The sequence below is a fragment of the Glandiceps talaboti genome, chromosome 6 (assembly GCF_964340395.1).
Source record: "Glandiceps talaboti chromosome 6, keGlaTala1.1, whole genome shotgun sequence".
NCBI classification, from domain to species: Eukaryota; Metazoa; Hemichordata; class Enteropneusta; family Spengelidae; genus Glandiceps; species Glandiceps talaboti.
The window spans coordinates 25,364,023-25,388,035 of record NC_135554.1 but is presented as its reverse complement, the minus strand read 5'-3'; the positions used below and the strand labels follow the sequence as shown (position 1 = coordinate 25,388,035).

Below are 24,013 nucleotides of genomic sequence, written 5' to 3'. Positions count from 1 at the left end.
TGTATGTATGTATGTATGTATGTATGTACGTACGTACGCGTGCACGCACGCATGCACGCACGCGCATATGTTTGTACAGTGTGTGTGTGTAGAGAGACATACATACATACATACATACATACATACATACATACATACATACATACATACATACATACATACATACATACAAAAAGCTTGTATTATGATTGGTAGATTGATTGTGATTCGTCACGGTATGTTGCTTGTTGACCTTCTGATGTTTATATAAAATTATCTTTCAATTTGTTATTCTCTATAGATGGACAAGCACAGGGAATTCAGTAGGGGACGTCGATGTCGTCGCAGTCACGTGACACGCTCCTTCCGTTATCATGTTCAGAAATAACCATGTACCCTGACAAAAAATATATAAAACTTTATGACATGGAAGTGTAATGTCAGTGAGTCAAACACACTGGTTGGTAAATTAAAGGCATTGTAAATACATATACAGTGCATGGTTTAGAATTTCGTAGTGTATTGTGATATGACACTAAACATAACCCACGATATTATACACTCAGAGGTCAGAGCTGATTTGCATAAATATTTCCAGATGATGCCATAAAGATTTTTCCTTATTGTTGTTTATTAACACCATATTAAATATACTAATAAATGTTTTGTTTTTGTACAGCTCAGCTTAAATTTCTGAAAGCATTATCTTTCGTCACAGTCGCAGAAAGTTTGTCAGCAATTGTTTGTTGTTTCTACAATGTATTATGTTTCTTTGGCGAGGACTTAGTGTAACACTCTTTTTAGTAGTCTGACGTACAATCGAAAACCTGAAGTGTGACATGATTTTTTGGGGGCAGATGATAAACAAAATTTCAAAATTTATTCAGCATTATAATTTTATTGTAAATAATAGCCGGAGATCTATCGTGCGAATTCTAACTTTTGATCTTTCACACGAGTGGGACGAATTTCGTGATATGTTATACTAATTGAAACTTAACATCTGTGTTTTGAGTTAGGCGTTATTACATGTAAAAGATCGGACATGTGAATTGAAACCCAAGATTTGTTATGCAAATTTTAAATCAAAGTATGTCGTATTATAAAAAATGCAAAAATAACGTAACCAACAATCAACGAATTCATTGGCACTTTCAATTAAACAATGCGAGGTTAACATTACTTACTGTCCATGTCGCCAGGCCAGGGTAGCACAATGGTGATAGATGTTATTTCTTCCATTGTTAGTTGTTTGTAGTGGACAAAACACTCTTTCATAGGAGTTCCCCTGCCATTGAAAACAAGAAACAATGTCTCGGGTCATTCAGTGATATGCTTCAACCATAGCCATTGTATTTAGATTACCTGCAAGTCATTCTGCTCATTACTTTATCAATGTTGATGGCCATATGTTTCGTTTTTACAAAATGCCTATACACCCAATAGATAGCTGGCCGCAGGTGCCTGCACTACCAGTAATTACATATAAAAAGAAGTGTTAGTAAATTTCCATCAGACTTCTACAGTACTGGGCTACATGACTACACGCACTTGTTAATAGTACGGACACACAACTAATAGACTGGGCTAGGAGCAAAACCGACGATGTCCCAAATCAACATGTTATAATCAACAGTTAGAATACACACGCACGCACGCACGCACGCACGCACGCACACACACACACACACACACACACGCTCACACACACACACACACACACACACACACACACACACACACACACACACACACACACACACACACATATATATATATATATATATATATATATATATATATATATATATATATATATATATATATAGACTTAATTCAAAAGCATAAGGATGTAATCATGATCTCGCGATGATTGACCAATATCATGAGATGTAGTGACGTTGACCATCATAATGCATGGCGTACAGTCAACAATATCATAATATTCAGATATTTATTATGGCTACATTTACTTTAGTATTGACATTTCAACCAAAACGCTATGAAAATGTAGCCTTGCAGCGAACCTTGAAGCCATGCTGTATTGTTCTACGCACCTTCGTAAGACTACCAGCCTTTCTCACTTGGCAAGAATGGTAGAACGTCATGGTTTCCGCAAATGGAGCGTTTTTAAGCGAGAATGCAAATTATTACTGTGTCTTGTTAGAAAAGCACTGTACACTTGAGAAATATATGGCATGAATTCTGAGAGAAAACGATTGAAAAGTTCAACGTTGTAGACATCTTATCATCTAACCCCCAGCCTAACGTATCGTCAAGTGGTTTTGAATATTTCCATGCTGAGTAAAATGTATATTTTCAGTAATATCAAGTTTTACAAATTTCTTGCATTCCTCGTTCATTCACTAATTGAAGTGTAAATATAAGGATCGACTAAAGTCGCCCACGTCTGTTTTGCACTACTGAGTTTGCAATGACCCTCTGCATATCATATGAATGTGTCACAGTTAAATTTCGGTCAGTTTCAGACACACACTCATAGATATAGTGTTACTCGTAACATATATAGTAAGCGATGCTGACAGTGCAGAAGTACCTACAATATTTGTGGAATGTTTGTGTGGGTTCAGTTCTCTTACTCAGTGTCTCAAAATAAAATGTCCTGGTAAACAAACATAAAACAATGGAATTACAATGTATTTGTATAACAAATGTAAATATATGTATGTATGATGTTATCGTTGCTCGCTGTCATCTTCATCAAGAAAGGTCACGTCATTTCTCCACTATTTATAATTTCTTGGCATAAGCGGGATGCACTTTTCCTGTCATGAATTCATTTGATGCATATTTCAGGAATTCATCACCGGAACATTTCAGTATTTTGAGAACATATGATACGAAAGTGCAGGTACGTCCTAGATAGAGTCCATGGTATGTGGGATAGACGTATTGCCGTCCATGTATTGCGTAGTTGTATTCTCTGCAAGGTCAGGTGTCAGTAGCCACGCCTATCTACTGACGTATTTGTATACTTTTTCCTAATATGGAGTATGCATGGGATCCGTATCAATAGGGGTGATGTTTAAACCATACTATTTGGTTTCAAAACATCGAGTTCGTAAAATCAATTTACCGTATGAAGGTTGTGTACAACGTATACTTTAGACCAGTAACTTTCGGTTGCACGTTTACATCCAGAACGGAACACCATAATTTAATTGCTAATGACCAGGGCAATCGTATATGATACCCTCAACCCCTTGAAAAAATGGTTGGTGCTAAAAGGACATTCCCGTGACAACCTGTCATGACAATACATCAACCACACCATCTTCAAAAACCAATCAGAGACCGTGTTACTGCATGCATATGAATAGAAGTCATTAGGTATTTTTACATGCCAATAGCTGTTTGTGTGGAGTAGCTAAGGGCCGTCTTACACAAAATACACCCATTCATCGAGTTTACGCCAAGATAAGCACTATCAACACACACCAGTGGAACACAAGAAATAACTGATTATTTCCCGAGGAGAAGTTGAGTAATTTACGATATTCTGAACGTGTCCTTCACAAGTCTCTCTCGTATTGACAATCAACCGGGACACCTGTTTTATTCATACTCACAATTAACACGTGGTTTTTAACAGCCGTTTGTTGACTTGTCACTGTTGAGTTTTCCTCAGAACGGCCTCACGGAATAAGGAATTACCCTTGACTATCCGTGATTCATAACCGATTCGCTCGTACATCATATGATACTATCCAAAGCCAGGCAAGCAGTCACAGCTCGAATGAAGGATGTCAAAGAACACATGGAGAAACAAATCGAACCGGGAAATAATGGGCTCGAATTGAAACCAGCGAGCGCAAAAGGCAGCACCGACAAACTAGTAGCAGAGAGTGCTGACACTGCACCAAGTGTCATAGTCGACCCCGACACTGGTAAACAATATGCCCGTGGTCGTTTGATGGGAAAGGTAAGGTTATCGCCCTTCCTCAGTTGACACCCTGTGTGAATCATAAAATCGACGTCTAGAATGAAATGTATGAGTAGTAACAAATGTCACATTGTCGTGTCGTAATGTCATTTAATGTCTTCTTTGTGTACTAGCATATGGTAAAGCGAATTTTGAAGATTTCGTAATTTTCCAGTAAATTAGAGTTACCTAAACCGTATATCCTCTCAGACACTAATACCGGGTACTAATAGTAACCGACTGAAGTACATTGTATGAGGCAGACGTGTTTGAATAATGGTTTGTAGACGGGCAAGGAAACAAACCGTCGCGTCGCTCTCCACGTCAGACACATGCATGCAATACACGAAATTGAAGAATAAGCACCACTTGTGTACAATACTAAAGGAAGCCATTCAGCCATTGTAGACGAATGACCATTTGAAACCACAGTGTTGGGGTCATATGATAACATGGTTATTGAAAAGATCTAGAACATTGTAGAAGGTCGCTCGGACTGAATTGGCCCTCATACGTATAACGAGACAGCCGGCGGATACGTGATTTTAACCGGAGTCCTCAGTCACCTTACAATATACTGTATTGTACATGTAAGTTGATGATTGGGACAAAGGGATCTTTGATATGTTGATACATGGTTTAGACATTTCCGTCATTTCGTTGTGGCATGGCACTAAGGGGCCGAGTTATACATAGAAAATTCATACCATCCGAACCAGTGTTAGGTTTCGTATGATAATATATTTTGACTATCTCAGGTATGATATAGAGAACGGAAATAACTTTTGTCGCAGAGATATCATTCACACCGACAAGAAAGATGACAGTTGATAAGGTTGACAGACAAGTCATTGTACTTCGAATTAAAATGAACAAAGTATTTCAAAACATATAAACCTCGTAATGAATGCAATGTAAAGCATTCATGTACCATGTTGCAGAATGGAAGGGGTTTCGGTGATAAGCACATTGCGTATATTACGTGTGTCAAACCAGCTGCGCATATCATTTCCCAGGTACCTAATTTTCCACTCCGGCAACTGTTTTACAAGCATATTTATCGGATTGATCACACTTGTACATGTAGATATTCTGTAGGTAGCATACTGTGATAACTAGGTCGATCCCAGTACATTGAACAAGTCTGAAATGAGGTATTAAGAACGCCTCGATAATTATGAGCACAAATTAACTGGGTCGTTTTCATCAGGTATTGTTTGTTTACCCGCGAGCAACAGTCATCGCGAGAGCTGATGTGACTGATTCAGTTCCTTTGTCACTGTCTAATTTAACCGAAGTACGAGTATAAGGCAGCACTCATCATGTAGTCTGCTCCCTGGAAATCACATTTATGGGTCGACATTCATAGGTATATAACATTTCATACAGAGTTATTTGTGAAACAAAAGAAGTCGGTTTGTGTTAAAATATAAGTGCAAAAATCTACATGATAACAAAGCAACAAGTACTTGCTGGGTCACACCCGATGTGCCGCACACATACTAATGAGGAAAGCCGTTATATTCGAACAGTTATACATTTTATTTTTTAGAAAAGATGATTGTAATTTGGATCAGCTTTTGTCCACCTTGTACTGTCTGATTGTGTGGACATCTTGGAATTGTGAATCAGGGTGTGAATAGTAGTTAATATGTTGTTGATGTAATAGCTTCCTTAATTAGTATGCTTCCTATTACGCTCAATTTTAGAATAGGTGGGGTGGGTAGATTTTTTGAAATAATTATTTTTTTCATGTGTGAGTGTCTAGTTCAGGTAGTTATATTTTCCGTTGTTTTCCATATGGCCCCTGTGTTATTGGTTTCTTCTCATCAGATGTACAGCCATTACAGATTGGAAGAACAGTTTTATATTGTCTTTTTAATTTGATGTCAGTTTCCACATTCACTATTTCTTGTAAGACTTCACAATTTTCGCGATTTTATTATTTTTTCTCTCGCATAAACAAGTTTAGGGTCGGAAGTGAAAAACTAGGTGGGGTTGGGTAACCGAAACCAAACTATTTTAACTGTAATCTTTCTAACGAAATGACATGGTGAGCTACCGTTCTTTGTTTATTTGCAAAACTTGTCGATGTCTCTAGTGTGGTTACATACCCTATTCTGTGCCTGCAGTGATATTATATATCACTTTATGTACATATATACATAGTCTGCTATATTCTGTTATAGGTCTGGAGGACTATATATATATATATATATATATATATATATATATATATATATATATATATATATATATATATATATATATATATATATATATATATATATATATATATATATATATATATTAGTATCAGTATTAGTATTAAATTGACTCATATGCAGTTCAGACATCTGGCCTGACATCAAGTTTCAACTGAAGTAGAATATATATTGCCAATTGGATGCAAACTGATACCCTTGGCAGCCATTGCTAGATTGCAGAATGCAATCCTGGGTCAGCCTTTTATAGAGCAAGCAGGCGTCACGTTCTAACATTCTGTATCAATTTAAGTAGACTAAAAAAATCAAAAGTAGGCAATATGATATGTTAATGATGTATGCAAAAAACAAGAACTCATTATTTTAAGATTGCAGACTGCTCTATGAAGTATGCAAAGATTTGTTTATACAGTGGTGCAGCTCACTGTCAGATCGTCCGTTGAACCATTCCCCATAATAACACAACGATATGGTATCGAACTTTATCTTGTGTGCCCTTTGATCTCAATCCACGACTATGAATTCATATTCAGATCATTTTGTTATCAACGGAGCTGTATATATATTCAAGTTCCTTTCTTTCAGAAGTCACCCAGTCAATGAAAATATCAATTGTGTATTTTTCAACTTTGTCTCGTCTGAAGGACTATCTCCTGAATCAACAGTTTAAAATAAACACGAAGGCCAAAATTCTGACGTATCCTTGAATTGGTTAAAGTTTCATCCCCGAGTATCATGGTATCTCGTACGGCATCAAAGTGACCTCTGCTCTACAGAAATCCCTTCGACGGTTTCACCATTTCTGTTAAAGATTCGTAGCCTTATCATGTATTGAACACACATACTAGTAAAAATACTCAATGATCACTATTACAAAATGTCTATTTCCACAGCTGTATTGACGGCTATTTGTGTATTTTCAGGACATTCCGAACACGTATCGACATTTCACAATTTGCCATAGTGTTAACCCGGCTTATAGTGAGGTGGCCAAATAGACATTGACAAATCGTCGTCATTGACATGGTGTTATACTGTCGACATTTCTGACGACCACATGACAGAGAGTTGACATATTGAACCCAAGTAACAAACCAATGTATCCACCACGGTTACCAAACTACCACATTGTTATATACGTATATAAAACAAGTGTGCTATTTTCCTTATGATAGTTACAAAGGAGACCCAAAAACATGTACCACATCGGTGCAAATATATACAGGTATTATGTATGGGATGAAAAAATACCATCCCAGCCATTGCATTGCATGACTCCGTCAGGCATTGCATGAATACAGCCGGGATATAAACATGCAAGAAGGTCAAATGCCGAAAATCGGTCACTAAATGGAAGGCTCGATGATACCTGAAAATTAAAAACGTTTTTTTAATGATCGTATATCACTCCCAATTTCAAGAATATCCAGCTTCAACATATTGATGCATTTTTTAAAACAGAAACAAAAAATTCTCATTTAACTGGCACATTTCCCTTCATTTCTACAAAAATATATGCATGATTGAATTTTATGATTATTTTAGCCTAAAGATGACGCCATTGGATGATTTATAAATTTTCTAATGACTTCTCGGAATTTTTTCAACAGTCATTACGATGATAAAATAAGCTTTATTATCGTAGAGGTATTTTTTAAATTTTTTTTATGGTGAAGAGACAAACTGTTGAAATTGTAGACTAACTCATCAAATTGGTGTTAGTCTTGAATACTGTCGTCGGATTATTTTCAATAAAACATTTCAGTGTGATATAAAACGAACAGACGACATTTTAGGGCGGGAAGAATCGCCCCGTATATTACATTAATACTGAAATGGCACTCATTGGCCCCCAGGTATTAATATCGATTGCCGTCGTGTTTAGTTACTGCGCTGTCCGTTTACATTGACTGTAATTCTACTCGTTCGCTTTCCTCATGGATCACTATTCTCTGCGATCACTATAATGATAATATTGGATTTTACCGTGTACGTATACGTGTAGGTGTGTCAGGTGATATTGGGTTTTACCGCGACTTGTAGTCAGTATCGCGTACGTGTAGGTGTCAGGTGATAATAATTGGATTTTACCGCGACTTGTAGTCAGTATCGCGTACGTGTAGGTGTCAGGTGATAATATTGGATTTTACCGCGACTTGTAGTCAGTATATCGTACGTGTAGGTGTCAGGTGATAATATTGGATTTTACCGCGACTTGTAGTCAGTATATCGTACGTGTAGGTGTCAAGTGATAATATTGGATTTTACCGCGACTTGTAGTCAGTATATCGTACGTGTAGGTGTGTCAGGTGATAATATTGGATTTTACCGTGTACGTATACGTGTAGGTGTGTCAAGTGATAATAATTGGATTTTACCGCGACTTGTAGTCAGTATATCGTACGTGTAGGTGTCAAGTGATAATATTGGATTTTACCGCGACTTGTAGTCAGTATCGTACGTGTAGGTGTCAAGTGATAATAATTGGATTTTACCGCGACTTGTAGTCAGTATCGCGTACGTGTAGGTGTAGGTGTGTCAGGTGATAATATTGGATTTTACCGCGACTTGTAGTCAGTATCGCGTACGTGTAGGTGTAGGTGTGTCAGGTGATAATAATTGGATTTTACCGCGACTTCAATGTAGTCAGTATCGCGTACGTGTAGGTGTGTCAGGTGATAATATTGGATTTTACCACGACTTGTAGTCAGTGTATCGTACGTGTAGGTGTGTCAGGTGATAATAATTGGATTTTACCGCGACTTGTAGTCAGTATCGCGTACGTGTAGGTGTAGGTGTGTCAGGTGATAATATTGGATTTTACCGCGACTTGTAGTCAGTGTATCGTACGTGTAGGTGTGTCAGGTGATAATAATTGGATTTTACCGCGACTTCAATGTAGTCAGTATCGCGTACGTGTAGGTGTGTCAGGTGATAATATTGGATTTTACCACGACTTGTAGTCAGTATATCGTACGTGTAGGTGTCAGGTGATGATATGATCATCAATCTCATTAATGTATGACATGTCAAGAATCATGAATTGACACAGCGTCATTAAAAAAATATTGGTTTTGTATTAAATTTTCATATTAAAACTTTACTTTATAAAACCTGAATTGGAGATGTAATTTACAACTGGGAATTGATATCATTAGTTTAATAAAAAAGAACGAATATATCAGTCGGCAGATAAAATTAATTAAAAAAATTCGTCACATTTACGTAGCTCAATTTGTCGTGTCAAATGACAAAGGTGTATTTACGCGCTTTTAAGGCATTAAAATGTCATTTTAAGAACATGAAAAGTTGACGACTCTCGTCATCTTTTTATGTGAATAATAATAATAAAGTTGATGGTAGGTGGGTCGGATAAAATGTATTTCAACTATATATAGGTATTGAAACAAAAAGAGTGCATGCAGTCATGAATTCTTGCCATATCTGCCTGTTTGAGTTTCCAGTTTATTGATGGGAGTGAGATAATACTAAGTTAAAAGGACATCTTTCCAGACTGCATTGGGTGCGATAGACCCAACAAGTATTCACAATTTATTTAGTCTAATATTATATTAAGTCAATTCGCAGTGCCAGTGAACATAATTTGTAGTGATATTTCAAGCAATCAAGGTGGTGTGGCAATATTAGTTATTTAGTAACGTATGGTATGTTACAACTTTATGACAGTGGACGGTACTGTTTCACCCAGTTACTGTTAAACTCTGTAGTCAAAGGAAGGTGTTTTCTGTCGCACGTGTCGTCGTCAGTATCTATATATGCAAATGTGTCAGTTGTATTTAGAAGGAGATTCTCATTTACTATTGTTATCCTGTTTTCTACCACTTGTTGAACACAATAAATAATGGTGTTCATTTGAATTGAAACACAATACTGCATTTCCCAAGTTTGAACGTGTCCCTTCGTATTTGTTTGGAGGTTTTCATCTTTAAAAGGGAGTTTTAGGTGCCAGGATTTCTGATCAGAATGACAAAATGAAATCCCTATTAGTATAAACATAGAAACTTGAATGGGTTGACTTGAGTGAATGTACAATTTGTTTAGAATAACACAATGGACGATGCACTGGTTCTGCTAAGCTGCTTACGTTTTATAATGTGTACAGAGAGTGTTAACATTGCACTAGATGCAACTGGAACAGGTTTTAAAAAAAATAAAAAAAATAAAAAATAAATAAAATAAAACTGCTTTGTTAGATGTAATGACCTACTCGTAATAACGTACAGTCTTAATAGTATTGAATCTCGTGTGTGTAAACGCATTTGTGTAGCTGTATACATCGTACAGGTAAATCCAATCGAAATTATCTTTGGGTCCGTACCCTAAATTCATCATCCCCAATGGAGTCGTGATTTCAACTTGTTACTGTATTATGTATATATAAAATTGACGTATGATTGACATGTATAATGTCTAATTGTTGGTATTTTAACAAAATTCAGTAAATATATTGTTTATTGTCTGCAGCTTTGTTTTCCTACATTTTCCATTTCTTGATCTTTTTACTTTTCGTCTGATTTTTGACAAAAAGCCAGCTTGATAATAATAATAACAATAATGATGAATAACCCAGGAAATTCGAAATAAATATCAATTTACCAAGTGATTACACGTTGCTGACACGTGACCCTCCCCAAGGTTGGCAATCAGGTTTTTTTTCCGATAGACACGTATTGCTGGATGGTAATTAATCATAATTGTTTACCCTTCTTGTTTTCCAGGGTGGTTTTGCCCGTTGCTATGAATTGAAAGAATCATTATCAAATGATATTTACGCTGGTAAAATTATACCAAAAACTCGAATTTCGAAGCCGCATCAGCGACAGAAGGTAAGGTGTTAGGGAAAAAAATCAATGATAAATCAATCATTACACAAGTTTGACGTATTTGCTGCTACAAGGTCTCTTTATCATCAGCCTCTTGTTTCATTGTGTCCTATAATTATTACCGGAACAGTGAAGTACACAATGTATCAAGTCTGAAATGACGTGGTATTCTGTAAGTGGTTGTCATGGCTACTGTTGTTGTTGGCATCATCCTTGACATTTATTTTTGGAAAAATGATTTGTGACAGAAAAAAAAATATGTATTTTCTAACGACTTCTGTTTTGTCTGTTTTTATGGTTCCTCCATTACTCATTGGATATACCTTTTTCTCCTGACACAGCTCGAACGAGAAATCGATGTACACTCGCAGCTGTCACATCGTAACATCGTACAGTTCTTTGACTATTTTGACGATGACGACCATGTATATATCATCCTTGAATTATGTAATAAAAAGGTAGGTAAACAAATATTGCATTACACATTTTGTTGACATCTTGGTAATCGTGTCTGTCTAATGATTAATATGGTGGTCATGAGAAGGGCAAACTTGAGATACAAACAGACTGGTACTATCATCATAGCAATCTGAGAGAGCCACTATCACAATCATTTGACGGTGCACAACTTATTAGCTATGGCGGTTTACGATTACTAAGCCATGACATAAAATATACTAGTAGAAAATATACGTTCATTTTATTCTTGGTATTAGGTTTTACCAACGGTCATCGTGCCAAGGCCATCCAACTAGTGTCACTGACCGCCGGTCCTTCTCAACAACAGATATTTACTTATTTGCATGTGATCTTACCAACAATTTGCAATGTTTGCAAAACAACAAAAATATAAACAAATAAATAAAAATAATTCAAGGACTGACTTGATTTGCAAACAATATGTGGTGAAGATGTCGGTAACAAATACTAACATCTGCTGCCCGTTGATGAATTGTAAACATGTCGATGGACAATTGTGATCACCAGCCCGAGTATATTTTTAGTTGCATGCAGCTACACAGCTGCAGAACTAGCTTGATTAATGTTATCAATAATCGATGTACATTCACTTTTAAGTCGTATATATCATGTATATATTTGAAAGGGAGAGACGAACGACATACAGAATAAAAACTAGCAAACAAGCTGTTCGACGTGACATAAGTCAATACAGTCAAGGGGGGGGGGGGTCGTGTTGAAAAGGACTATTGCTTGAAAGATGTGTGTACGAAAATGGAAGCCATAACACATATATTTCTATATATAGTTATGAATAAAAAATATAGATACCAATTGATTATAGCTACAGCGCAGTTAAACTTTTGAGTTCTGGGTGGGCCGCTACATAGATGGAACATGAACTCAGTTCCCCACAGGAAATAACAGTCGATATTTTTAGCCGTATTTTAATATTAGGCTATGATATCTGTGCTCAGTTACAGATATGCAACAGTCAGCGGTAATGTATATTGGGTCAATTTGATACTGGATAGTATAAAGATGCGGGCATCTTCCTAAATTAATTTCTCTACATCACGCCAGCACATGACACCATATCCGGAGTGCGTGGGTCGTCTTTTTCATATTCTTGTAACCCCGATGTGTACATCTAATTTAAGTGGTTTCGATTCCGTTGTACCGAAAGTTGAATGTCGGACCACTATTTTCTTTAGTGGTCTACATGTTTGTTGCCTAAACTAACCTTGGTTTCAATTCCGGTGTCCAACGATGAACAAGTTGTCAACCCTACTTTATGTTAAAGTCTCACTCACTGTATTGATGTCATCATGTAAACTCAATTGATGAAGAATAAGAATAAACTGCTAGAGTATTTTTAGGAGAAGACTCTAGAGTATTGTTACATGTATAACAAAACGGTATGAATGCAAAAAAAATAATGTGATATCATGCAAAGCATAGAGGGAAAAAAAATCGATGTAATTTTGCTTTCAAAGAGTGATGCAGTCAGTATACGAAGCTTTCAGTCTTGTTATTGCTTATTACGTACATGCACATAATATAAATGCTGCTGGCTTGACATTTATGTAATGGACTATTGAACCAATCTCAGACTAATCATGTTATTTCTCTCTCTCTCCCTCCTGCAGTCTCTCATTCACATAATGAAACAACGGAAAACGCTGACAGAACCCGAAGTGCGCTTCTTCCTTCTTCAAATTATTGAAGGGGTACGATATCTCCATAGTGAGAACGTCATTCATAGAGACCTTAAGCTTGGAAATATACTATTGTCCGATTCGTTGGAAATCAAACTGGCTGATTTCGGATTAGCAACAAGATTAGAGTTTGATGGTGACAGGAAAAGGTAGGAGTAATTCGTCATTACGATATTCGCACTCGCCTGCCGTTAAGAGATACATGAACTCTTTACATTCAACTTTCCGAATGTGCTTTACATATATATCCAATTTTAGTTCTTATCAGGGTCTTTATGTGTGTGTAAAATTAACTGTCGGTGTAAGCTTAATGGTTATCATGGTGATTGTACAATGACCGATTGATGTGTCTATAATTGGAAATCAAAGAAGTGGATAGAATGACAGTTGTATTTACTTGCAGCGCACGTCCACCTATCTAATACAGGGTTCGCACGGTCCTGGAAAACCCTGGAAAACCCTGGAATTTCAAACCCTCCCTGGAAAACCCTGGAAAACCCTGGAAAAATGCGCCCTACCCCTGGAAAACCCTGGAAAATGATCATGTTCAATCGATCGATTAATATTGACGATCGTCATGTCCGTGCTCGAGCCCACCCATTCATATGATTCTGAATCTCGTAAATGTGAAATCGCCAAAATATTTTCAAAGTCATTTGCCACGCTGGGTGATGAATTAAAATTCACGCCGATTGAACCCAGACAGTCAAGCGATCGTTCCACGAGACACTTTGCCCCACAGACCGTGCGTATTAGTTGAATGGGCGCCGCAGTGTTTCTTTCGATCTTGCATATATTGCTACTCCGTACATCTCCCAGTCATCATTTCAGGACATGATATTGTAACAGTCCCGGCCGGGGTAACATGTACAGTAGGTCTGTTAACAAGATTATCGTAACACTGTAGCGAGTATCAAAGCATCATCAACCTCGATTAGAAATTGTTACAAGTTCGGCGCACGAGTCGACTGATACTACAAGCTAGGGCTAGGGAAGTGCAGTTGAATTTCCGGGTTGTGACTTTTATTTTGTCGATAAATGGGTATTTGTGTTACATATTCTAAAAGAATAAACTACTGTTTTATGTTGTCGGTACAGTAACATTCGTCAATGGTCAAATTTGAGTTGAAATCGCGATGTTCCGCAACTCGTGGCATCGGTACGTAAACATCGAGACGCAAGCGATGAATGTATTTAGTTATTCATAGCTCGAAATTTCGTTACGTAAATGACGTTTTTATTCAAAATTTTGAAGAAAAAAATTATTTTAGGTGACTTATAAATCTAGTAACATCAAACCATACAATAACGAGGACAAACTTTAGTTTTTGATTTATTTTTCTGGATATGTCTGAATTAGACTGACGAATGCTGCGACTCAATCTTACACGATCAATGCACCAGCTTGACGAAACGGCTACTTAGGGGGTAGGACAGAGGTTTCTCCGTTAATCTTAGCGTGTAAACGTGGTTTTGAAACCAATATCTTGCATAGTGTCGATTGTCTTTAAAATGTTTTGTGACATATGGGAACTGTTGTTGATTTTTGTCGTCCACATCAGACAATTAGATGTCATTCAAAAAATATACTTTAGTGTCAACACCCCTGGAAAATGGCCAAAATCAATATGAATACCCCTGGAAAACTGACGAAAAACCCCTGGAAAGTCCTGGAATTTTGTTTTGCTTTAAGTGTACGAACCCTGCTAATAGGTGTTACATAGAATACTTCGCATCTGGTTCCTCAGTAATTCACGGAAATAAGTTCGTATTTATAGGGTAAAGAGGAAATGCGACAACTTGAATGGGTGACGTGTAACGTGAAAAATAGAGCGAAATACAAGCGTCACTGACTGATACGAATATCATTCGTTTTAAACTTGAATCTCGACGAACCTTATATCGCCACATTCCATTTGTGCTGAAATGCGTGGTAAAGCTGAGCTCAGAGTAGATGAAACTATATGTATCGCAAGAGGTCATTAGTTGTTGTGTCAATGTACTCAGCAAGGTTGTTGACGAGAATTGATTTTCCATCCCGTAGGACAATATGTGGAACCCCTAATTACATAGCACCTGAAGTACTGGAGAAGATTGGTCATAGCTATGAAGCTGATATTTGGGCTATAGGCTGCATAATGTAAGTTGTGGTTATTACCGAGGTCATTTCAAGTCTTTTTTGACAAATGTGGCCTAAAGGTCGCCCGGGTCTTTGAAAGTTATCATAAAAGTTAAACGTAGCCTAAAGGCTGGCCTAATCTCCGAAAGATATCATGTGACATTGGAATGAAATGAGACGAATACACGACGGAGACGTTTGAGTAGAAAGGGTTATTAAAAGTCAATCTCGATCGGTGAATCAAGTAAGGGACGTATAAGAGAAGTCATATGATTCGTGATGGGGTGAAAAGGGCAAGGTAATGGATTACACGTTAGAGAATAAATTTTGTCTGCCAGCTTTAGATGCAGACATGTTAGGGTACCTGTTGATCTGAAGAAAAGATGTCCTTCGTTAATGTGAATGCATTTCTGTAGGATACGGACCTCTCGCTGTCACATTGTCTGCGAAGTATTCGGCTCCGTGGCATCATATTGCAATATAGTTTGTATCGTGTTTCCTTGGAAATAAAGGCGATATGTTTTTTTTTCTAGGTATACCATGTTGGTTGGTAAACCTCCATTCGAAGGAACCACTCTCAAGGAAACCTACTTGAAAGTCCGAACAAACAAGTACAATTTGCCATCAAGTTTACATTCCTCTGCCAAAGATCTACTAAAACAATTATTTACTAGTAAACCTGAAGACAGACCTGCTCTTGAAGAGATAATGCAACACGAATTCTTTACACGTGGCTTCACGCCAAAAGCATTACCGCCATCCGTCTGCCAAACAGCTCCACGGTATGCAACAACAAGCCAAGGAGAAGTTGATGTCGTTGATGGAGCGTTCAAGTCTCAAGAACACGAAGGCAGACGCAGATGGTCGTTTAAGTGGCACCAGCTTAGAGCTTCCGCCCAAAGGTCCGGAACAAAGGTGAGAAGGACAACCCAGTTTGATAAGTGTTCACAGCCTTAATCTCTTCTCTTACATCACATATCCACTTAAGCTGACATCAAAAGATGCTTCTCGTGTTCAAAATCGATCACAGCTCTCGTCGGCAACATCAAAGTATTCTAGCACAAGTCATCCGAGTAGAATGTCTGCTTCATCTGTATGTATATACACATGTATATATCTCAACTGGACATGTTGCCTTTCAATTCTTTTTTGGTATTTATGTGTTACTGATCGTTTATTTCTCTACGTCAATACAGAGTACCAGTAAAGCAGGAGTGAGTAAACCACCAACCCCGCCATCAACAAGCAAACACAAAAGCAGTACAGAAAAGACTAAATCACCCATAGCACATGCGATTAAAAATGTTGTTTCATCCGTAATGGAGAAGGGTAAGAATGCAAAACCTTTTTGTTTTGTGTGACCCTTGTAATTCGAGAACGACCATTGACTTTCTAGCCAAAAAGAGTGTGGAGTACAAGGGTCACAGGATAAATTTGACACTTTTGTAACAAAACATGGTAATTGCAATGTCATCTAGAAACCCTGAAAAAAAGCCATAACTTTATATCTTGAGTACACACATTGATGTCTCATTTTATCTAGACATGTATAACTAAAATGTAGTATAATGTCACGTTTGTTGTATATTTGAAGTATTTAATATTACTGGAATATCAAAATTGAATATTTCAATTCCTATGCAGGTTCATCAGCGCCAAAATCCAACAACATTCCACCATCCAAAGTACAGGAAATGTTGATGACATGTCTCAAGTTTATGCCGTCAGGTAAATAAACAACACTTCTCATTTCTTGGCATTGAAGTTTAATATTTAATCCACTTTGGAATTGAAAACACTGAAGGTTAATAGAGGTCAACATACAGTTTGGTGTGTGTTGATAAATGTCTTAACTGTGGAAATGATAATTAACATTTCCTTATCCAGACTTGAGGGAAGGTCGAGGGGTGATATAATTGCTACAGACCATAAATGTCATATAAAAGAATTAGGCTACGTTGTGTTTCTTGTGTCTTCAACAACACACTCAATGTTCATTATCATATGATGGGTTTGTCATAGTGTGGCAGTGTGTGTGTGTGTGTTTTAGTGAGTGAGTGAGTGAGTGAGTGAGTGAGTGAGTGAGTGAGTGAGTGAGTGGATGTTGAAAGTATTAAATCAAACAAACTGGCATTGGAGACTTAAGGAGGGCATTCTTGCAAGATACTAGTAGTAAGGCCAAACTAGATGGCCTGTCACCCCACACCTGTCACAGATTTCAAAGTATGATAACATTAGAGTTATGAAAGGTCACTGAATGGAATAGGATCATCTTCATTTCTGAAAATGTGTAAATATTTGGTTGTTAATTTTCAGTATCTTTTACATTTCAGAACCCTACACTAATACACCAAAGTACAACCCAAAGGCAACAGAAGTAGTCTGGGTTACGAAGTGGGTAGATTACTCCAACAAGTATGGATTTGGATATCAACTGTCTGATAATTCTGTTGGTGTTATGTTCAATGATAACTCAAGAATCTGCTTTCTACCCGACAGATGGTAAATATACACCCTGCTACTTATACATGTACTAGGAATTGTCCTATTTTTCGATCAATTTGATTTCAGTGTGTCCCTTCATGAACATCTGTTTAATACATATTATCCTTCAAATATCCTACTATTGATTGAACTATAGCTGCATAACAAAGTGGTCCAATGAAACCATTATAATTCTAGATATTCATGGCTGTAAAGACTTGTTGTGGGTCCTCTCATTTGTTGCTCTTCATTGCAATTATAAACAAACTCATACCAACAAAACCACAGAACTTAATCCCTAACTCTAAAGAGTTTGTGTTTGCTTTTTATTTAAATTTTATTGTGAAGACAGTGTTTGCGTTTTATGCTTTGTGAAGTGGTCTAACCTTACATTTTGTTGTCACTTTAGTACTGTACAATACATAGCTGCTGATGGAAGGGTACAAATATTTGGAATGTCATCTGTACCTCAACGACTAGCAAACAAAGTCACCTTACTCGACTACTTTGCCACATACATGGATGAACATCTTATTAAGGTAAATTTTATTTAAAACTACAAGATCTTTGAGTTGTACGAGTTATGGTCATCGACCTTTCTGTCAACTGGTCCTTCTCACATGTATAGCAATGTTTGATCAATATGAATTTTGAATGTTGTGTATACACTGATTAAACCAATAATGTTACCTGAAAACAAACTAATTAATTTCCTGTGCATTAATGTCTATCAAATAAGTTTTTAAACCGAATTTAAATTCCAGATGGTGTCAGCGTCCCTCTACACTAACACCCTTATTCTATAAAAAGTCTTAACAATTCCATAAAATGAACAAAAAGTCCAATTCTCCTGTACTCTGAAATAATCTTTGATAACATGATAAATGTCCAACAAATTTCTCTAACTTGGTGGTTGGCGTTCTCCTATGTCTTCCTTTCATTGTACACAGGGTGAAACAACTGTCTTGACAAGTCCTCAGCTGACAAGAAAGGTTAATATCTCTTCTTTCTGAATTACTAGCATATCAAAAACTACTTTTCTAACTACCCCCTTTCCCTTTCTTAAACTATTAGATCTTTAGTGTAAATATATCCCATAGCTGCATGTCGTGTATCCTTATAACTACCTGTCCCTCTATATTTTCACATGCCGTTTTCGTGCAATTGACAAGGAAGTGACGTTGGAGCTAGAAGTGAGGCTCCTGGCTTTGATCGTGTGTGCAATGTACTTAAGTTATAGCAGTGCATGACACACCTTTAGCAGTGATCAGCTACGCCTTGGAGTCCCAATATAATATGCCAGCTATTTCTTGCTCAATTGTACGAAGAGTGCATAGCACTACAGACAATTCCTTGGTAAACACATCGAATGATTCCTTGCTTTGAGTAATCGATTGAATTTATTATTTTGGATTTAGGGTGGACATTTTGAGACAACGGAAAAGATGAGTCCAACGAAGAAGAAACTATCTCAAGGTGAACCTGGTACAGCTGTTCAACCTTTCATCCAAAAGTGGATCAAAACTAAAGACTCAATGATAATGTACCTCAGCAATGGCACACTGCAGGTAGGTGTTTCATGACTCAAATGAAAGCGACATTGTGTTTGTCGTCTACTATCAACTTGAATTCACAAACTTGTCAAACTATATCTGCCTCACAAATGTGACAGTGAAAGAACATGGAACAGACTGTGTTTGTTTGTTTGTTTGTTTGTTTGCATGTGTTTGTTTGTTTGTCTGTGTGTTTGTTTGTTTGTTTGTTTGTTTGTTTGCATGCATGCGTGTTTGTTGACTTTGTTTGGTTGAAAAATATCGGACATCATCATGGACTCTCGACCTCAATGAATAAATGCGAAACAACCATAAACTGTACATCAAATCAAAAACTGTATTACTCCTCTAGCACTTATAGTAAAAAGCCAAACAAGTCAGTTCAACGGGATTTTCGTTTTTTTATTAAGATATTTAATTACAAGAAGATTGCAATATGTATTTACATATTTTCATCACGCGCCAATAAATTGCATTTCTTTTTCTTCAACAGTTGAATTTCTGTGAAGACCACACTAAAATCGTTCTGAGCTATAACAATAGTGACCATCTTGTGACGTATGTAGACGGAGAGAGAACTTGTCACACGCACAGATTACTGCATGTCGCCCATCATGGCTGTCCAGCGTACATCTACGCCAGAATGCTAGTTTCTGTCAGTGCCATCAAATCAATAGTCGAGTTGCAAGAGTCTGCGTCAGCACAGACCTGAAAAGTGGCCTTGTGCATAATTGTAACGGCAATGACGTTTTGATTCGTGCGCATTAAGTTTAGACATGAAAGTGAGCTAGGTGACATTTTTATACTTCTCATTTTCTAATAAAAGTGCCGCGCAGACGATATCAAGAACCAAATTACAACTGGGAACGTCATTTTTGTTTGAATTTGTTGGGTTGTACAAAGTCAATTTTTTGCGCACAGTTGTGTATTGCGTCATTTACATGTTTTCACTCCTAAGATGTGAATAGTCGTATCCATCAGACACACTATATTTTGCTTTTGGAATAAATTAACATAAATTTACATGATGATTATGACTTGATTACTATGCAGTGTTAGCTTCTAAAGCAAGGTCGAAATTGGAATTTCAGGTTTAGATCATTTCGAAACTTTGGTGCTATACGGATATATCTGTAGTTCCGTTTCAAAAGACGTTTTTGTTTTGTTTTTTGTTTTTTTCTGAAAGAATAACATTGGAAGGGTACCTCCACGGATGAAACATCTGTTTGTACTTTCACTACCTGAAACGAATGTTTTACTTGATTAAATTGCCTTCCATGATTAAATGAAGTGAAGGTTATGAAAAGGATTTAAAAACGAGAATTTAATGTGGGCTTCCTGATGAGGTGTGTTAACTAAAAATTTATTTTCTTACTGATGTAAAATGAAATCTTAGTGGTATTATAAGCGAATAGAGTTACAGTACATGGGTGTAATTCGGCCCAAATCTAAGATACTGACAGATTTACTGTACTGTTGATTGAATTACATAAATTAAGTTATTTATTATTTTTTGGCAGCTGTTTTTTTCTCAATTATTTGTAATTTAAGTAATTAAGAATGCGTTCCAGCAACAGAGTTCTTTATGCTGCGTATGCTTTTTTGAAATGTAGGCACAAGAACTGCCACTATATTTAGAATTTATATAATGATTTAATTAGAGTAATATAAGTAAAGCGTAGTTGAATATCTTCCCGAGTCTTTTGAAGATCTCTCTTACCCAATGCTTGCCGGGAGATTCTATTCACTTCAAGCACGTTTCTTTTCATGGTTTTGTACAAGAGTCTTGATGAAGAATGTGGGAGGAATGTCGCTCAAATGCAACGAAGCCAACTTGTATTCAGAAGAGAGTCTTGAATTTACGTGTGAGCTTTAATTTATTAGTGATAGCAGGGGACATCTCTCAGGCTGGAGGAAAGCTCTTCACAGATTTTTTTTTTGTATTTCTAAGTTATTGAAAACTGATTGTGTTATTCTCAAAATCTTATTTTTGATGTTATTGAGTCTTTCATCTGTTAAAAGAACAGCACATTCATGTAGTTGACATGCGTGCCGTGGAGTGTGACGTCCATTTAAACTGAATACTGTATACTCTATACACTGCATGTTGGTGAAACCTTGTGAGCTGCATTCCAGTTTTACATTGCATGCTGTAAAAGGTATCACATTATCACTGTATAAGAATGGTATCTAAAAGGGGTTGGTTTTTTTCCACTGCTACTCGTCTTTAGAGAGACATTCTGAATGGACCGAGTCCGATGGTACTTATGAACAATTGCATGCTTTATGACAAAAACGTCACATATCTAAGTGCTTTTTTTGTTTTATTTTCTCACGAACAGCACGAACTGTTTGATAGTTTAACTTGGAGAAGTATCTATTATTTCATGGTTGCATGACCGTTGTCAACAGACATGATCGGTGAACCGTGGTTCATTATACTTCTTATTTCAATTAGCGAACAGTCAAACATTTATCTCCCCAGTGTCAGAATACGAGTCTACTTTCCACCAGGTGCACTTACACCTGGTACGATCACCATATCCAGTGTTTACGTGCAGAAATGTACATTCCAGGGTCATTTCAGGTAGTCGTGTAAGGTTAATTTACCATTTACTTGTGTTTTGCAAATCTTTTTTGTTTGTTTCTGAAATAAAATTGAAAAAAGACAAATATTTAACTCGTCTTTTGGTTTCAGTTATAATCCAGATGCTGTATTTACGTCTTCCAAGCATACCAATGTTGAGTCGGTGTAACTGCGTACACTCATGGTCAATTAACCGTTGATATTTTTAATATTGACTTTATTTGTTATTGTCAAGTTTGAAAGAATCTGTTACTTCATGGTAAACATAACAATAATCTACGCCAATTTCAGATTCTACGAGTTTGCTTGCAATCAAATCGAAATACAAGTAAGAAGCGTCACCCGCGGTCACCATTGTGTTTAATTAACTAGCGCCCTCTAAGTCCATCATCACTATAATTTAAATAAAATCCCGAGTAAATTGTAATTTTTCAGTAGAAATAATGAAATGGCAGGATTGATACCATTTTAGACCAAACTCCCCAAATCTACACCCCCATTTTAGACCAACCTACCCAAATCTACTGCCTTTTCAGACCAACCTCCCCAAATATACACCACATTTTAGACCAAACCCTTCAAATCTAAACCCCCCCCCCCCATTTTAGACCAAACTCCCAAATCGGCACCCCTGTTTTAGACCAACCTGCCCAAATCCAAAATTGTGATCTACACCCCATTTTACTATTTTAAACCACACCCTTCAAATCTGAAACACCCCCCCCCCCCCTTTCCCATTTTAGGCCAGCCTCCTCAAATCTGCACGCCATTTTAGATCAACTCCCGTAATGCATCATACTCGTCCTGGACGGCATATATCATGTGTACACGTATCATCGTTCACACTGAGTAGCTCCAGATAAAACTCAACATATACTGAATTGTGTACAAATTGTTAAAATACACTACATGTTGTAAACGACTTTTTTCATCACACGACTTTGTTGTCGGAGGAATAGTCTAGTCAACAGCCTCGTTCCCATTCAAATTAGCAGTTTGGTCACAAGCATTTTCCAAATGTTATATATTTGTAATGAAGCAGACGACAAGGGTCGGGGTTAGGTATAAAGGTCATGGCCTAACAAAAACTCGATAGTACCGCCACCTACGGGGAAATTACTTTACTACTAGTACGAGTCATTGTTTCTGTTTATTATTGCACTCGTGTGTGTAGAAATTCCATGTTTTAAAGTCGTAAAATAACTAAAAACTGTAACATTCTACAACTCTGGCCCCATTTCTCATTGTAACTTTACCGTAAAAAATAAATGAGGATGATAATGACTGTATGTGATAGTATAAATCAGGATCGAATAATATATTTGAGTAGATGGCCAGGGGTTCCTCATATAAAATGAAAAAACTATATATAATTATTATCCCGTGATAAAAATATCGCAATATGCTTTTCGTATATTACATACAAACCGAGCATTTTGATGGGTATGTATATACATAATCGTCAAACTTAAATTTATCCAAAAGTCTTTTTCATTTTGAGTGTCTGATATATTGTTTGTATGACTTGAAGTCGCGATTTCATAATACGAAATGCTTTTATGTGACAAAGACAGCTGTGAGATAGACTCAACTATACACACTGTCACGTACGTGAATCTAAATATATATTAGCCTGCAGGTAAGTATACGATCTTTCGATCGGTGCCTTTAGCAATTCCGACTGTAGTCACCAATAAATGAGGTTTAGGGTATCAGTCTAATAACATCACAACGAGATATTCCCTGGGGTAATTAACAGGTGGTGGTTTGCAGGATAGAGTTGAAACCCATTTAACACACAGTACATGCAGTATTTCACATACTGTACCGGCATACAAATCCTTGCATACGGAAAGTCAACACTTGAAGTGTGTCACTTTGTAGATCTTCTGTAAATGTGTTTACATCGTCTGCTTTGCAGAGATACACGACTAATTTAATCAGTTATTCTGAGACTCGTCAAATCTCCACATTAATATCAACTCATCACTTTCAGAAAGGATAATACTGTGCATCCTTTCTTTCTATTAATCAGCTTATGTTACTTGATGTCGATAATTGAAATGTTTCAGTTGTCATTACGTTTAAATAATAAAGCATTT

The 24,013-nt window shown here is 36.8% G+C and overlaps 1 protein-coding gene and 1 long non-coding RNA gene across 3 annotated transcripts; one reads left to right on the top strand and one right to left on the bottom strand.

Annotated features, from left to right (window-relative positions):
- Positions 1-200: 200 nt before the first annotated feature.
- Positions 201-2,430, bottom strand: LOC144436753 (uncharacterized). Its single transcript, XR_013480977.1, has 3 exons — positions 2,037-2,430; positions 1,167-1,267; positions 201-376 (listed from the first exon to the last, which is right to left on the bottom strand). It is a non-coding gene; the product is annotated as an uncharacterized LOC144436753 (long non-coding RNA).
- An 894-nt stretch (positions 2,431-3,324) lies between these two features.
- On the top strand, positions 3,325-21,989 carry LOC144436072 (serine/threonine-protein kinase PLK1-like). 2 transcript variants are annotated; one of them, XM_078124737.1, is made up of 13 exons: positions 3,325-3,922; positions 10,887-10,994; positions 11,333-11,449; positions 13,100-13,317; positions 15,213-15,308; positions 15,821-16,202; positions 16,484-16,616; positions 16,932-17,015; positions 17,621-17,789; positions 18,181-18,310; positions 18,722-18,763; positions 19,190-19,339; positions 19,818-21,989. In XM_078124737.1, exons 1-13 carry the CDS (start codon positions 3,698-3,700, stop codon positions 20,034-20,036), a joined length of 2,073 nt encoding a protein of 690 aa, XP_077980863.1. In that variant the 5' UTR covers positions 3,325-3,697; the 3' UTR covers positions 20,037-21,989. The 2 variants fall into 2 exon arrangements, with proteins under 2 accessions (XP_077980863.1, XP_077980864.1); XM_078124738.1 differs by lacking the exon at positions 18,722-18,763 and having other exon boundaries at positions 3,326-3,922; positions 19,818-21,988.
- Positions 21,990-24,013: the final 2,024 nt, after the last annotated feature.